We start from the raw sequence: 18,256 nt of genomic DNA on the forward strand, positions 1-18,256 counted from the left end.
CTGAAAGTTGACAGCAGGGTTTTCGTGGAATTCATAAACATGTCCTTTTCCACGTGTAGATGTGTTTCTGAACACGTGTTTATTTTGAAAACGCATGTGTGGGTACACGTGCAGGTAAGACCCGTAAATGATATACGTTTCAGCAATATCAGTCAATAGAGTGTCAACAAAGAAGGAGTTCCCTCAGTGCCAAGTCGTGATGTATTGAACCATGGTCTCAGAAAAGTTTGGTATGAATAATGGATATTTATTAAATAAATGGTTGTTGTCAGGTTCATATGAAACTGTTCAGCTGTTTACAGCGCGTAGCCTAAGGTAAATGTAGCAATTCAACAATAGGAACAACGATTCTTTCGCAGCATCCATCCTGCCTGTACACTCGCTTACAAAAAGATAACTTTCTTTATTACCCATGGAATAACCGACAGCAAGAACTTTCCGATATATCAACTATTCCCTATGTTAATTAGTTAGTTTACGCCATGTTATGTCACAATCCTTCATTGTTGAAAGAAAACGATATAACATCAGACAGTGCCGTTTTATATATTTTGTTCCTCATTTTCTCTCTGAAATATCTACGAGTAATATTAATGTACTCCATATATTTTTGCATGTGAATGAATGTTATGACACCGTTCGTTCATTTAGGACTGATAATCCATGTATGATATATCGATCGTGTACCGATTTAAGGATATCGAACTATAAGTCGATGCGTAGTCCTCGGTTTAAGTTCAACGTTGAGGCCATGGTGAGTGAGTATGGTTTTACGCCGCTTTTAGCAATATTCCAGCAATATAACCGCGGGGGACACCGCAATTGGCTTTCAGACATTATACCCATGCGGGGACTCGAACCAGAATCTTCGACGTGACGAGTGAACGCTTTAACCACCAGGCTACCCAACCGCCCCCGTTCAGGTTATAAAACAAGTGAAATAAAACTCAGTGGATGGGTGGCGCATCTTCCTATCCACGAGATAAGGGAGGTAACTGACTAAAAGACGAGTTTCCACCCTTACCGAACTATGGAGTTTTCTGTCTATAGAGTTCATAAACATCATGACAACAACCATGGTGATTTTGTGTGATCACAAATCATATAACGCATGTGCATACTCAGTTGGACGTCCATATATATTCCCCAAATCTTTCATGTTTGCAATCAAGGTGCTGAAATGATTTCGACCCGTGAAGATCCGGGTTTGAATTGGTCTTCAGTAACCCATGCTTGTCGTAAGCCAAATTAATCAAATTGGTTGGCTTGTCGTAAGAAGCGTCTAAAGGGATCAGGTGGTTAGGATTGCTGACTTGGTTGAAACATGTCATTGTATCCCAATTGCGTAGATCACTGGATTGTCTGGTCCAGACTCGATTATTTACAGACCACCGCCATATGGCTGGAGGAGAGTGCGGCCTTAAACGACAACCAACAAATTATATGATTTCGTGAGGTAGAACCTGTTTTGTTGCGATAAAGATCATGATTACCAATTCGATCGTTTTTACCGAGAGTCGCCATTGTACTTGAAGCAAATGCAAGTAATATGAAAGGTGGTATTGGGAGGTTTGGTGAACCGGAAGACCATAGAAGGGACATAACTCACAACAACCACTGGGGGCTTTACGATCGAGTCAAGAAATTTGAAGGTCGTTCGTCATGGGTGGAAACTTGACTTTTACAGTCAGTTATCTCCCTTTTCTCTGGGAAGATGGGCAGTGATAAGCAACATAGTATTTCTTGGTTGTCGGTACTGCTTTAAACATATTGAGTGAGTGAGTAAGTGAGTGAGTTACAATAAAAGGTCACATCGGCAATATTTCACCCTTGCTAATTACTACAAACTCCCCAACATCGTATTCAGATGGTGACCATTTCAGTTTTCTTTCATCACAAAACTATAAGCAAGAAATCTAAAACCTCTATCGATAGTGTTATATATTACATCTTAATGAAGTTTCGATGTAGATTATTGCACAGCCCGTTGGTCATTGAATAGTCAAGTGATAGAATAGTAGCTACATTTTCCGTTATTTACAGTTCTTAAAATGTAAATCGTTTGTACAGCTATGTTTGCACACACAATAACACTGCAATATGTATCAAGTATGCCCTCACAATACCTTCAGTATTCTGTATGCAAGCAAGACTTCCCCGAGTGTATAGTATGTCATTTCGCCGCTGATGCGGTACTAACCTTACCGTCTTACGATACATAAATATACTAATTTCTTTGAGTGGCATTTTAGGTGTCGGTAAGTACAATAAAGACAAACGCTATGGATAACAACTTCTATATTTCGTGAGTGCGACTTTTCGAAACAGAATCGTGTACCTCTTGCTTACCAACCGTACAAGAATCCGTATTGAAACGTCGCTCTCACGAATTTTAATAATAGATGCTATGTTATGGAAGGACCAATTTAACTGCGGCTGTGAATGACCCCTTTTTATCGTAATGTTTTCATTTTCAGGCTGTTCTCTTGCTGGCCCTGAATGCAATGAAAGGTAAGGATAACAGCTGACATCAAATAATGATATGTTACAGCTGACATCAAATAATGGAGGGTAGTGGTAAGCTTGATATGTTACAGCTGACATCAAATAATGGAGGGTAGTGGTAAGCTTGATAACATCAGGAGGTAGTGGTAAGCTTGATATGTTACAGCTGACATCAAGTAATGGAGGGTAATGGTAAGCTTGATATGTTACAGCTGACATCAAATAATGGAGGGTATTGGTAAGCTTGATATGTTACAGCTGACATCAAATAATGGAGGGTAGTGGTAAGCTTGATATGTTACAGCTGACATCAAATAATGGAGGGTAGTGTAAATATGCTTGATATGTTACAGCTGACATCAAGTAATGGAGGGTAAAGCTTGATATGTTACAGCTGACATCAAATAATGGAGGGTATGTTACAGCTGACATCAAATAATGGAGGGTAGTGGTAAGCTTGATATGTTACAGCTGACATCAAATAATGGAGGGTAGTGGTAAGCTTGATATGTTACAGCTGACATCAAATAATGGAGGGTAGTGGTAAGCTTGATATGTTACAGCTGACATCAAATAATGGAGGGCAAAGGTATGTTACTCATCAAATAATGTCTAAGGCGCATCAAGCAGTTCGATATGTTACTGTGCATCAAGTAATGGAGTTGGTAAGCATCCAGCTTCAAATAATGGCTTGCCAGGAACCAAAGGTATTATTGTGGGTTCGCTGAAGTTACATCCCTTTGGCTTGCCAGGACCCTATTATTGTGGGTTTGAATCTCCGATCAACCCGATTATGGGTTTAAGTTTGAAAGCGCCTTACCCGTGCACATGGGTTTCAGTAAACCTGTAACAATTCCATCAGCTGGGTCCTTGTACCATATAAAGGTGATACTGGACTAGTCAGTCTCACAGAGCCAGGCAACTGAATTATAGAATCTTACCCAACTCAAGTTTAAAATGACATGTAAGTCTATATTAAGTGAGATGTGGGCCTGAGAGTAATCAGCGTGATATATGATTACAAATGCTTACTTTATTGATTAGACTTCGAGTTACTGTGCATATAGAATTCTGTTACCAGCTATCTGCTTGTTGTCTCATTTTCAGTGCTTTCACAAGGCAATTCGACAAATACCACAGCCCAATCAAATATTACTTTAACCTCTGCACAAACTCCTACAACTGAGATGCTCACAACTGATTCTACCGATGGTGGTACGTCGGTTATGTCAACCGAATATACATCAGTATACACAGTGACGGAAGATTCTACATCAGTAGACATAGTGACGGAAGATTCTACATCGTTTCCTTCTACTGGGGAACTGATAACAGAAAACCTTTCAAGTGAAGACCCATCGACACCACCTACGACTGATTATACGACGATACCTTCTTCAACAGAAGATCCGACAACGGACTTTCCTACAACTGAAGGTCCGACAACGGCCCCTCCCACAACTGAAGGTCCGACAACAGCCGCTCCTACAACTGAAGGTCCCAGCCGCTCCTACAACTGAAGGTCCGACAACAGCCGCTCCTACAACTGAAGGTCCGACAACAGCCGCTCCTACAACTGAAGGTCCGACAACAGCCGCTCCTGACCGAACTGAAGGGTCCGACAACAGCCCTCTCAGACAACTGAAGGTCCGCCCGCTCCTACAACTGAAGGTCCGACAACAGCCCCTCCCACAACTGAAGGTCCGACAACAGCCGCTCCTACAACTGAAGGTCCGACAACAGCCGCTCCTACAACTGAAGGTCCGACAACAGCCGCTCCTACAACTGAAGGTCCGACAACAGCCGCTCCTACAACTGAAGGTCCGACAACAGCCCCTCCCACAACTGAAGGTCCGACAACAGCCGCTCCTACAACTGAAGGTCCGACAACAGCCCCTCCTACAACTGAAGGTCCGACAACAGCCCCTCCCACAACTGAAGGTCCGACAACAGCCCCTCCCACAACTGAAGGTCCGACAACAGCCCCTCCTACAACTGAAGGTCCGACAACAGCCCCTCCCACAACTGAAGGTCCTACAACAGCCGCTCCTACAACTGAAGGTCCGACAACAGCCCTTCCCACAACTGAAGGTCCTACAACTGCCCCTCCCACAACCGAAGGTCCTACAACGGCCCCTCCCACAACTGAAGGTCCGACAACAGCCCTCCCACAACTGAAGAAGGTCCTACAACGGCCCCTCCTACAACTGAAGGTCCCACAACAGCCGCTCCTACAACTGAAGGTCCAACAACGGCTCCTCCTACAACTGAAGGTCCAACAACGGCTCCTCCTACAACAGCCGCTCCTACAACTGAAGGTCCTACAACTGCCCCTCCTACAACTGAAGGTCCGACAACTGCCCCTCCCACAACTGAAGGTCCTACAACAGCCGCTCCTACAACTGAAGGTCCTACAACTGCCCCTCTTACAACTGAAGGTCCTACAACGGCCCCTCCCACAACTGAAGGTCCGACAACTGCCCCTCCCACAACTGAAGGTCCTACAACAGCCCCTCCCACAACTGAAGGTCCAACAACGGCCCCTCCCACAACTGAAGGTCCTACAACGGCCCCTCCTACAACTGAAGGTCCAACAACGGCTCCTCCTACAACCGAAGGTCCAACAACGACCCCTCCCACAACCGAAGGTCCTACAACTGAAGGGCTAACAACGGTTATTCATACAACTAGGGAGCCGACAACTCCTCCTACCGGTTTGTTCAATAAATAAGATGATACGTTTTTCTTACTAGATTGTGAGTCTACTATCTTGTGAAAACATAAGACATGTCCGATTAAGACATTTATTCAGTCCCTGTCAGCATGACCCACTGACTACGAAATAGCTGTTAATTATGAAATACACAATGCCATTTAGAAAGTGGTCAAATGTAACATATGTTACAACATATGTTACAGCTGTTAATTAACACACAAAATGTTTAAATGTAACATTAATCAATATTATACCATATTGTGTTTAATACATGTTATATTGGGTTGTCGTTTCAGTTGATCATTGTGCAACCTCTCCATGTGAAAATAACGGCACATGCATCTCTGGCGCCACTTCCTACACATGCACATGTGCGACAAGATTTGGTGGAGAAAACTGTCAAGAGGTTTGTTAATTAATTAGAAAGGTTATTTTGCAAATAAAGGTAAACAAGATAACGACAGGGGTCATTAATATCCATCTATGTACATTCCCCTTGCTTGTAATTGTCTACGCCTGATCCAGTTTTCATTTTACCGCAACACTTATACCGGCATTTTGATATCCACCAGCAGTATCACGTCTACGTGAGAAGTCAGTCAGTGCTACACCTCTAAAAAGTTTACAGGTGTGCAATAATGATAAATTGAGTGTAATATTAGACACGAGTCTCTAAGATACCTTATTGTCGTTGCGCTGAACTTATTTAACAGAATTAATGAGACAGAGATATAATAAAAACTGCTTTTCAGCTCACAAGTGAACTCGGGGCTCAGGCAATTGATGCTTCTGCACCCGATTCCTTCGAAAAGACAGAGAATGTGCTGCAAGAAGTGAAAACAGATATTGACAGCGCTACCAGTATCAATGCATTGGTACGTATTGTTAACTTAAAAATTGGTCTTCAGCAACCGAGGCAACCCCGTGGGAGGCGACTAACGGGACCGAATGGTCAGGTTCGCTGATTTGGTTGACACATGTCATGCGTAGATCGATGCTCATTATGTTGATCACTAGGTTGTCTGGTCCAGACTTGATATTTTACAGACCGCTGCCATATAGCTGAAATATTGCTGAGTGCGGCGTTAAACTACCCACAAACAACATATTTAGGTTATGTGACCACCCTGTGAATACTCTCGTTGTGCGATTGTACTGGTCAATGTGTTTCTGGAATGAATCGCTCTTTTAGTTAATCAACTGGACTGTCAACTTAGACATACCCTTTCCTTTAAAAGGTTTTTGTTTGTTAAGACAATACTTACGAACATTTGCTTGTGCATTAACGTAGATATTTCAACTGCATGCAGTGGCATTTTTGGTTGATATAGAGTAAGTGAGTGAGATTGAGTTTAGTTTTACGCCGCAATATTCCAGCAATATCACGACGGAGGAAACCAGAAATGGACTTCACACGTTGTACCTATGTAGGGAATCGAAACCGGGTCTTCGGCGAAAGCTTTAACCATTCGTCTATCCCACCGCCCCGCTTAATATAGCGGTATATTGTGTCTCCAAATGAAGAGCTGTGTCATTGCACGCCCAGTCTAGCTGAACCTGTAGATTTTCTGGCGATGAATTCGTCTGGGCTCAGAGTACAGTTGGTGATATTCTGATAATAACTGAGCGCTGTGGTCTTTATCTCCATTCAACCTGCAACATAGGCAGGTCTGTGTGATGATCGTACGGAAGTAACCGCTGCATGTTTTGTACAGGCTGTGGATAAGGTTGATGCAAACGACGATACAAACATTTCAATCAATTTAAAAAAATAAGTATCATGATTTACCAAAGCATGCAACAAGCGTGACAGGTGTAATGCCATTATGACGTCATCTTCCTCTTTGTGACGCAAAAGCTGTGGTATCGATCTAGTCATATTCTAGTGAAATATAAAATCTAAGCAAAGAATACCAAGTCTTTGGAATCAGTCTTGCAACGGCACTAGAAGTGATACACATACAGGCGCGAATTTATTGATGTCAACTTCTCTATTTTGATGAACATAACGTTTCGAAGTATATTTTTACTCCTTCATCGGGTAAATGAGAATTCAAGGAAACGGACAGCTATATAAGAAAATATGAAACAGCAGTGCTACGATAACAACAAAGGAAGCCAGTAGTTAATTGGTGCAGATCGGTAAGGGCAATGGACAAATAGAAGCCAGGGATTACTCCAGGCATCAACGATGAGAGAACAATGATGACACTCAACAAGGGAAACCTGTGGTTAATGGCTCTGACAGGAAGTGACAATACACAGATAGAACCCAGGAATGAATCCAGGTATGACTAGTCCTGTAGGTGGTAAACACGATGACATGGAAGTCAGCACTGATAATTAAATTAACCAGTCCCAAAGGCTAGGTAGGTATATTCTGTGGTCACAGCTCATTGCCGGTATGGATCTCCTAACTCTGTGTATAATCAGTACACTCAAAACACTGGCTATCACCGTCTAAAAACCGAAAACGTTGGAAGAATGATGGTGGATGATATATAGAATCACTTCCGCGTGTCGTTTGATATCAGATTTATTAACTCTCCTCGCCGAGTTAAATAACTATAAACCCTAATCGATTCGAATTGATATAATGTATAACAAAAGAAACTGTGGTAAAATACGCCATTTATCATAGATAATGTCATGTTTACAATACATGTACCCAGCAATATTCCAGCTTTCTGACGCCTACATGGAATTATTCGAGTCTGGACCAGTCAGTGCAGTAAGGAAGAGGGTTTTTATGGATAAAAATATAATAATAAGTTGACATCCATGCAATCGTGCCTCTATCCTTATAGGCAGAGAGAGAGAGAGAGAGAGAGAGAGAGAGAGAGAGAGAGAGAGAGAGAGAGAGAGAGAGAGAGAGAGAGAGAGAGAGAGAGAGAGAGAGAGAGAGAGAGAGAGAGAGAGAGAGACTCACACTGTGGACTCACACTACGGAAAGCGTCGCCTCATTATACAAATACAATTACAAAGTAGTCATCCATAAAATATGCTATTTGATTGTTCCAGAACCGAACTTCAAATGTCATCGGTGTCCTTGTTGAGAAGGCAGCAAGATCGGACTGGACAGGGACGCAGCTCGAAAAAGCTGGTGAAGGTTAGTGGCAGAGCTCATACCAAGGTTCGTAGACCCGTGAAGATTCCTGTCAGAGTCGGTCGTCTTCAATTCCTGCCTGTCGTAAAAGGTGACTGACTGGATCGGGTGTCAATCGCACTGGCTTGGTTGATACATATCATCTTTTCCCAATTTTCCGAGGCTCCTGATGTTAGTCACTGGATTGTCTGATTCAGATTCGGTTATTTACCACTGGAAGTATTACTACTGGAGCTGGATAATTGCTGGATAACAAACCAAACTGATTGAAATCTGACCTGCCGCAGTTTCAACTTGAGTAACCCACTTACATTTAGCATACCGCCTGTGAGCCGATGTGTCCTTGGTCTATCCCTGAATGCCGAAAGCCATTCAGATTAATGCGTGCTGTGAACGTCGTGATAATTCCTGCAGTATCACGGCGGGGGACACCAAAAATTGGATTCATGTATTGTATCCATGTGGGAATCGAACCCGGGTCTTCGACGTAACGAGCTAACGCTTTAACCACTAGGCTACTCCACCTTCCCTCGTTAAATATGGATCAGGATAGAACTTCCGACTTCAATCTTACTGAGATCTAGCACCACGGAGACAGTCCATTATTAATCAAATATACTTTCATACAGGTTGTTCCAGGTCTCGTGAAGATACTGGTTTCCATTGGTCTTCAGCAACCCTTACCTAAACAGGATCGGGTGGTCAGGCTCGCTGACTTGTGTAGCATTGAAAGGGGCCCAATACATGCTACCACTGTGTTCAGTATTTGGGAGCTGTGTCAGCCTATCGCCCTGGGACCCGTGAAGGTTCGGGTTAGAATATTGGCCTTCAGTAACCCATGCTTGTCGTAAGAGGCGACTAACGGGATCGGGTGATCAGGCTCGCTGACTTGGTTGACACACGTCATCGTATCCCAGTTGCGTAGATAGATGTTCATGATGTTGATCACTGGATTGTCTGCTCCAGACGCGAGTATTTACAGACCACCGCCATATTGCTGGAATATTGCTGAGTGCTGTGTTATACAGCAAGCAATCAATATTTCATACAAAACTATTTGCCAATACCATGCTAGATCAGCATTTTACAGAGTGATAATTTTTATTTGATATGGGTAGATATATTACGGGAGCATTTATGTAATACCTTGCAGATGTTCTAAAGAGTTCGGACGCCCTTCTGTCATCTCTCCGGGTGCAGGCCAATCCAGTATCAGGGAACGTCCAAGGTGCCCCCCAAGACTCAGAGGTATTTCACCTTTCGGATTTCAACTGTTATCATCCGAATTAGTTATTAACAACGAACACGGGGTAGTTACAAATTCTCAATTACAACGTTTCGATGAAGATGCTGACACCGTTATCAAGCAAGTAATGTACAAGAGGAACACTTTTTATGGATAAACAACCTCTTTATTGCTATATAGATGCGAGGTCTCGGTGTATATCCTAACACCGTTACCAAGCAACTGATATGATAACGGTGTTAGGATCTACACCGAGACGTCCCATCTATTGCAATAAAAGAGTTCTCTATCCATAAAAGTGTTCCTCTTCATCATACTAGCTTCTAAATGCCACTTAAGAAGTTACGTGATGTACAGAAAAGTAGGTAAAACATTTATATACCTGAGTAAAGTTTGTACAGTTAAAGTACAGGCTAATATTGTTGACTGATATTTACACAGTGAATGCATTTCTTTGAGTGGCATGGTGATGCGGGACAATGCTTCTGAATGGACTTCTTTATTGCAATAGCTGCGACGTTTCGGTAGAGATGCTAACACTTGCTTGATAACGGAGTTAACACTACACTGAAACGTTGCATCTATAGATTGTGATAAAGAAGTTGTCTATCCATAACGTGTTCCTCTTCATGAAGATTTGTTGAATAATTATAATTAATACATAGATTAATAATAATAATTAATGTTTGCCATCCTTGGCACAAACAGCATATCTTAAACGATATGATGGCATGGCTCGCTGCTTCTATTACCGTCTTCGCCATGCCTGTGGCTTTGACTCCGAGGTCCATCCATGGTACGACTCTGTACATGTCCAGGGCGTCATGGAAAATGATGCTTTTAAACTTTTGTGGAATAGGCCAATATACATCCTCAGAAGAATTCCAGCCAACAAACCTGATCTTGTCCTTTTTGATAAATCCAATGAATTTATTTATGTCATTGAATATTCTGTCCCTTTTGACAGCAATATGATTGGCAAGATTCCGGAAAAGCATGCTAAATATGCAGACCTCACCATTAAAATGTCTACCTTGCATCCCAAATACACTGTCGTCAGACTCCACATTGTTCTCGGTGCCCTTGGTTTGGTACTTCCTGAACTCTTGGCGCAGAACAGGAGAGTGCCCGGGTTCTCCACCGGGAGCACATCTCTTCTGACGCTCTGGGTAATGCAGAAGGCTGCAGTGTTCGGGAACCTTCATTTTCACCGGAAAGTTCTGGTAGGGTTCGACTTGGCAGCGCTTCCTGGGAGAAGTCCCATTCACTGTCTCGGCTGCGTGTAGAGGGGGCAACGGCCCTAAGCTGATGATGAGCCTAACCAGCCTCACTGTGCCAGGATCACCTGGACCCTCTCTGCTGCATACTATTTTTAATCTGTAAAACATAACAATTAATTAGATGAATAGGTAAAACATAGGTATGCTGTAAAAGGTCAGTGTGCAAGGATACCATTTGGTTGTATCTCAAAACAGTTTCACCATATTTTGTGATCATACAGATACGTGCTTTACAGCTCAGACGATAATAAAAAAATGTTTTTGCTGTAAATTTTGTTTGTTTTATGAACTGAATATTCAATGGTAGGAAATATCTTTTAAACTGACGGCATCGTCCAGTCAACCATATTATTGATCATTCTACGTACGATCGCCCTAAATTATCACTCATTATACCAATCACTTTGCATGTAAATTTATTCTTGTCATGTTAAAAAAATAAATTTTCTCGTTAATTTGGGAATTGCTAAACAAGACAAGTACCCGGTAAACATATTAAATATATATAGGTTGGGCCTACCTCTAGTAACACTGCGATATGCACGCACTACAGTATTAATGCAGAAACACAAAGTCAATATGGAAATGCTTCGAAATATCTCCTGCGAGAGATGATGACGTTCAAATGCCTGATCACAATTACAAATGAACTTGAATTTTGCATTTTCTACTCAAAGCCAAATCAGGTAATGGGTTTGCTACAAATGTCTGCTCGAGTAATGAGGACCTCGCATTGCTGATTGCGTACAGCTTCGTTCAACTCAATCGGTAGAGTGATAGATCCAAGGCAGATAAAGACGAGAGTGTTTTTGCTTAAATATTGAATGTTGAATCGCCAACCTTGGCCCATCCAATGATCCATCCATCCAACCTTCCATTCATCCACCCATCCATCACCCCAACCTTGGCCCACCGGTATCAACTAAGCATCCATGCAACTATCATCTATCCAAACCATCATTCCACCCACGCGTCCATACACCCAGCCTTTCTTCCCTCCATTCAACAATCCCCATCCATCCACACAAGTGTCCATACACCCAGCCTTCCTTCCCTCCATTCAACAATCCCCATCAATCCATCCATCCACACAACTGTCCATACACCATGCCTTCCTTCCCTCCATTCAACAATCCACATCAATCATCAATCCACACTAGTGTCCATACACCCAGCCTTCCTTCCCTCCATTCAACAATCCCCATCAATTCATCCTTCCACCCACACGTCCATACACCCAGCCTTCCTTCCCTCCATTCAACAATCCCCATCAATCATCCATCCACACAAGTGTCCATACGCCCAGCCTTCCTTCCCTCCATTCAACAATCCCCATCAATCCATGCCGATGACCCACACCCCTGTTTACAATATATTTAGCACCCAGCTAACCAGTTATCAATCCGGGTAGCCAACCATCTATCCCAATTTCCCCCATCGTATTCCATCCATCAAAACTCGCTCATCTCGTCAGCCTTAACCTGATTGCATTTTGACGTCGCAACGAAAATCACTCGTTGCTGAACCAGACTCTGTTCTTCTGGCTACATTTTGTCGATCGTAACAATGTTTCCTGACTTCGATATGTGAACAGCCTGGTTTATTGTTCGATTTCGGACATCTATCATCCCCTTTTCATAGCTAATTTTTCAGGAGTATATATTGTGACGTGACATGTGACACTGTCACTCAGTATGAGCTGGACTTCAACAGGCGCTTGCGAACGCAATGTTGGAGTGCTTATGAGTGGAATGTGAATATATTTAAACATGCTTTGTTTATTATTCGTCTATATCTGAATACCGATAATCAAAGAGTAGTGTGTGTATACACTGAATATGTGTGTGTGTTACCATAATCTCGCTAGTACATATTGTATCCAGAACAAACTTGGTATCGTGTTGTTGTCTGAATCATATCAATGTTTGCTGAGAAATAGGCCAGAAATGTAAACAGTACTGTATAATTGAATTATTTCTCACACAAGTGGAAAGCATGAATCCAATGTCCTGTTACGTAATCTCAACTAAATGTGCCACATTCGGGACACAGGCGGTTTTTACGAGGGTTGATATTTATGTATTGTACACTGACAGCTTCGCCCCCAGAAAGAAGCAGTACTGGAGAACGTAGCTCAGAACGTCGTTGACCTTGGCAGCGTTGTACTGAAGGACAAGGATGAAGGGACTTTTGACGTCCACACTGACACCGTCAACGTGTCCTATACAAAGGCATCAACGGAAGACTTGACAAAGGAATATGAGGATGATGAGATTAAGCTTCCTGATAGTCTGGTGGACATTGTTGGAAATAGTGAACTTGTCCTAACGGTAAGTTTAGGCATCTATAGTGGTACCCTTCTCCATTCATCCCTGATGTCAGTATCAGTTCACGAAGAACATTGAACGAATAACCTTCGAGTGACCAAACACACTTGTCAGCAATCATAGTCTTTATGTCAAGTTTCCATGCTTGATATGCACGGCGTATACCGAGACAGCATGGTAGATGCATGAAGATCGTGTGTATCAACTCAAATATCGAATTTGTGAAAGATTCGTTGTCGAACAGGGTCCCGATCCACAAAACGTTCGTAGCGCTACGACATTCGTAAGCCTATGATAAACTATACAGTTACGACAGGTCGTAACCTTACGAACGCTTTGTGGATCGGGACCCAGAACTTGATATATTTTCTTAGAGATGGTTCCTCTCTATTGTCATTACTACCACCCTTGCCGAACATGGTTCAATCTCCAGTGATGAATTGAGGCGAAAAAGACACCTTTAAAGGAACCCTCGCAGTAATGCGTATCTTGAACATCTTTGCTGAAATTAAATGAAATTTACCCAGGGCGATAGTGAGTGAGTGAGTGTGTTTCGTTTTACGCCGCACTCAGCAATATTCCAGCTGTATGGCGGCGGTCTGTAAATAATCGAATATGGACCAGACAATCCAGTGATCAACAGCATGAGCATCGATCTGCGCAATTGGAAACCGATCCAAGTCAGCGAGCCTGATCACCCGATCCCGTTAGTCGCCTCTTACGACAAGCATGGGATACTGAAGGCCAATGTTCTAACCCGGACCTTCACGGGTCCAAGGGCGATAGGCTGACACAGCTCCTAAATACTGAGCACAGTGGTAGCATGTATTGGGCCCCTTTCAAAGCTACACATGGCGAGTAAGAGGTGAAGAATTGCTGAGATGTCTTACGTTGTTCTTTGACGTCAACGTCCATGACCCGGATGCTTGTATGTCACTATTGTTGCTCACTCTATCGACCACTGGTTTGCATGGTCTTGGTTTTATGGATTCACCAGAGCTATTTATGACAGAAGTCTTCTTCTGTTTTTGTAGGATAGGCACTCTGACACTGTGATATCCTGGCCCTCAGTGCATGGCGAAAATGCTTTTGATTGGCTGATTCCTTGGGTATATCTATGCCGGAAGCACGTGTACATATACTATTAACAACATTTGACCCCAAACGTTTGATGATTCAAACATAGGAATTCCATTGTCTAAGATTTGGAATGAATGTTTGTTGCAGTAAAATGAACAGACATAATCTCTTCCCAAATTCGTATATCTGCTTCTCCTAACAATTCGTGTGTTTTTTACAGGAAATGAAACTCGACAAAAACCTTTACGATCATTCGACAGAACACATAAGTGTGACGGGTCCTGTCGTTCGCGTTGCCTTAGCGAAAAAAGATGGTAGCCTCGTTCAGCGTGTAGACCCCGATGGACCAATCACAATGTACATTGATGCCGAATCCAGTAAATCTTTCGATCAGATGGAGCTTCACCAAGATGGATCTACCCTTACTGCAGTACAACGTGTGTCTCTTGATGGACAGGTACCAGTGATAATGGTTGAGTTTGAAGTTCCTCCAGAGTTGCAGGTCCTGCTCAAAGGACGGTTTGAGGAGCTGCCTAGAACTTATGAGAGACACTTCGAAGTAATTGCTGGCGAAAAAGTGGAGGAGGTTTTAAAGCACGACCACGTCAGCTTCCAACTTTACAATGGAGAACTGTTTATGTTCATAAAGGAACCAGCCGCACTTCCGAGAGCCCTGTACCTTGTGTTGCAGTATAGCAGTAAGTAGTAAAATGTTCTCCCGACAAACGTAAACTGCATGGTGTCTGAATGACGAATGTAGACTGACAGCAGACTGACTGAGGATTGACAACCCGACAGACCGGCGACTGACTGTTGACTAACTGTAGTGGACTGTGTACTGTGTGAAGATTGACCCCAGACTGACCATAGGCTGCCTTTAGTGGACTGTATACTGTGTGAAGACTGACCCCTGACTGAACGGGGACTGACTGTAGTAGACTGTATACCGTGTGAAAATTGACCCCAGAATGACCAGGGACTGACCTTAGACTGGCTGTAGTGGACTTTATTATCCACGTGGTCAACGCATGGGTAGTTGCATACTAATCTCGTATGTCACACGAGTAGTCGAGACAATCTAACCGAATAATAGGGTCAACCATCAACTCTTTGCAAAAGAATGATTCATGTTTATTTTCGAAGTAGGGGTATATAAGACTGAAAATACAAAAGTCTAGAAAAATCTAAGGGGTGGAGCATGTTAAAATTCGACCTTAATGTTATCCCCACAAAAAATTGTTTATGTGCAAAAGAATGATTCATGTTTATTTTCGAAGTAGGGGTATATAAGACTGAAAATACAAAGGTCTAGAAAAATCTAAGGGGTGGAGCATGTTAAAAATCGACCTTAATGTTATCCCCACAAAAAAATGTTTATGCTTTTCTTTGATAAACACGTCAGTTTATTTTATATGTTTTATATGTTTTTCTTCAAACAGATAATGCATAATTAGTCCATTTGTCTCTAAGACTGATTACATAAAGTCACATGGGGTGATTGTACGTTTAATGATTCTTTTTCTAATATACTGATGGGGAAAAGGAACATCGGATTTAAATGTGTAGTAGAAAACGTACGTTCACACTATTGTACTTTTTCTTAGAGAAACACAAGTGTTCATTGCTTTCTTAAAGCATTCTTACAAAAACATATTAAACAACACTTTGTATCAAAGTAAAGGTAATGATTGTGGATATATTATTATTATCTGAGTGTCACTTAGAAAGATATTGTGATAAAATTCCTATTTCATCGCCTTTCTGGTTTAATGTTACACCACTTTCTATGTTCTATTCACTAGTGCAATAAGGCAATGTTCATAAATCTGATATCTATTTATGACATTCTATATATGTAGTCAGAAATTCCCAATTTGATTAAAATTATACCTTCTGCTTACGCACATCATTGCAAGTCATCATCCAAATCATCTGAGAAGACTCCGGATGAATTGCTGCAACTCAGTCGCACTCTCCACATGCAACTGAGCACTTCAGTCCATATTTCCTGCAAGAACAGCGCTTGGATTCGGGCTCTTGTTTACAGTTACATCTGATTACATGCAGAAGTTGTTCTGGAACTAGTGGTTTACTTTTTCTCACAGGCATCAGTCTACCTTTCACTGTAGTTCAGACCCATTGGTGTGGAAGCATGTCAGGATTCGTGGCTGTCCACCGACACACTTGGTAGTAGACTCGTAGATTGTGGTACGACGCAGCATTTGATGTAGGTGGGAGAGAAGGCACATTGACAGCAAGAAAAGATGTAGCATCCTTCTCACACCAAGGCTCTCATTTCCAGTGCCACCATAGATATGGACAATAAGTCTTTCACCTGCATTGATAATGTCTTCTCGGGTGGACTTGCTACAAAAGACATGTGCATACTTGACAGTCAATGGCATGGAGGAGATTTTCTGCAGTCCGACACCTTTGCCTTTTCCGAGGATTCTAGATGTTGCATAACATCCTGTCAAAGCATGAATGACTGGCCGTATTTGACAGATGTTGCTGCCGATACTTTCCTTAAGGCTGTTCCACATCTTTGATGCTTTTGTGGCGGCACACTTGTTGTTTCTACAATCAGAAGGTCTGCACCTTCACTGTCCTCACATTTTGCACTCGGAAGATAAATAAATGCCTGTTTGTTCTCATTGTTTGAGAGAAACTGTTCTTTCTTTGACGTCAGAACCATTTCTTCAGTGAAACTTACTTTTGGACCACAGATGTCCGTCTTAGGTGTGCAGTATCTTTTGTCGAAGGTCCTGACAAGTACCCATCAAAAACAATGGTAGCATATGTGTACTTACTACTGACGTATTCTGTGTAGATTTGGGAAACAGGAGAATGTTGAGCCAGTGGTCCATAGGATGCGTTGGAGAAGACTACCTCCATCTAAGACATAGTGATATGAGTCCGTATCAATGTTCTGCTTTGGAATATCTTTGCAGTGTATCTTCCATATTGCTTCAACCAAAGAAATTTTTGAGCTTCTCGCATTAATCCAGAAGAGTCAAAGAGCGAAGAAGGAAAGCTCGACAAATCGTAGCTAAAGAGGTCTGAAATATTGTCAAACATGGTATCTGCTGCAGTTATCAGGCGCTGGAAAAGTAGTTGGTGGTCAAAGTGTACATCTGCATCTGATTTCACTGTTACCTTTGTATTCATTGGGACTGCCTGGTTGGCTTTCTTGAAATTGTAATTCACAACCTTCTCACCACACATGGACTGCAAAATCCTCTTTCCGATTTCCTTTGAATGTTCGATATTGACAGAATTGTCAGCTGTAACCCCCTGTTGCAACGTTGCATAAGGATTGATCGTTATTGAAGGGTGATCTTTCTTTAAGAAAGGAGAGGATGGTACAGGAATCCTCATCATCTCTGACTTTCCTAGAATTGGTCGTTTCTTTGTGTTGGTCACTTGTGTGGTACCCAACACGAGTGAGAGATTGCATTGCATTATTTACATCAACACATGCTGTCTAGAGAGTAACGACTGAGATCTCTGGTTGATTCACCCATGCCGTGCCCTCTTGTCATATCACCAGTGGACTTCAAACTTCACATCAGCACCTGTTCAATGACTAAGTCTGAAGATAACCCAGCCCAATACCTGTCACTCCTTCGGATAACATGGTGTCCAGACATGAAAGCCAGATAGACATCTGGATGATCCTGTTTGAGTCGCTGCATTGATTGCAAATAGATATAGGCAGACTTGGTATACATATTATGCCCACATGCAGCAAAAAATGGCAACATTTCCATAACTGCTTGGAGATGGAGATTCCAATCTCCTATGCGTTCTCCTTTCAAGAACTTCTTCAATATGTCCACCATGTCCATATAAAGGAGCCAAAGTGATGCTGTCCGTGAATGCGAAAGTGACTGCTTTGTCTTGCTAAGGATTTCCTGTATGTGATTCAAAGATTGGCTATCCTTGATATCGTTTGGATATATTTCTTCAGCCATGATCCTTTCAAATAATTCCAAA

At 42.3% G+C, this 18,256-nt stretch overlaps 2 protein-coding genes across 2 annotated transcripts in view; both read left to right on the plus strand.

The window, feature by feature from the left end:
* The window catches only part of LOC124276938 (mucin-1-like), a 33,445-nt gene extending 19,164 nt beyond the window's left edge, over positions 1-14,281 (plus strand). Inside the window, exons 2-11 of the mRNA XM_046712597.1 lie at positions 2,478-2,511; positions 3,613-3,972; positions 4,177-4,566; positions 4,824-5,219; positions 5,518-5,627; positions 5,974-6,096; positions 8,243-8,330; positions 9,481-9,575; positions 12,950-13,183; positions 14,252-14,281. Of these exons, the coding sequence (XP_046568553.1) occupies positions 2,478-2,511; positions 3,613-3,972; positions 4,177-4,566; positions 4,824-5,219; positions 5,518-5,627; positions 5,974-6,096; positions 8,243-8,330; positions 9,481-9,575; positions 12,950-13,183; positions 14,252-14,281 (1,860 nt within the window). The remainder of the gene's footprint in view (positions 1-2,477; positions 2,512-3,612; positions 3,973-4,176; positions 4,567-4,823; positions 5,220-5,517; positions 5,628-5,973; positions 6,097-8,242; positions 8,331-9,480; positions 9,576-12,949; positions 13,184-14,251) is intronic.
* LOC124276971 overlaps positions 5,161-18,256 on the plus strand; it is a 69,631-nt gene continuing 56,535 nt past the window's right edge. Inside the window, 7 exon segments of the mRNA XM_046712623.1 lie at positions 5,161-5,219; positions 5,518-5,627; positions 5,974-6,096; positions 8,243-8,330; positions 9,481-9,575; positions 12,950-13,183; positions 14,481-14,958. Coding sequence (XP_046568579.1) covers positions 14,484-14,958 — 475 coding nt within the window. The 5' untranslated portion in view covers positions 5,161-5,219; positions 5,518-5,627; positions 5,974-6,096; ... (2 more) ...; positions 12,950-13,183; positions 14,481-14,483.

This window comes from Haliotis rubra, unplaced genomic scaffold (genome assembly GCF_003918875.1).
Source record: "Haliotis rubra isolate DU_JTF1 unplaced genomic scaffold, ASM391887v1 Scf216, whole genome shotgun sequence".
Taxonomy (NCBI): domain Eukaryota; kingdom Metazoa; phylum Mollusca; class Gastropoda; order Lepetellida; family Haliotidae; genus Haliotis; species Haliotis rubra.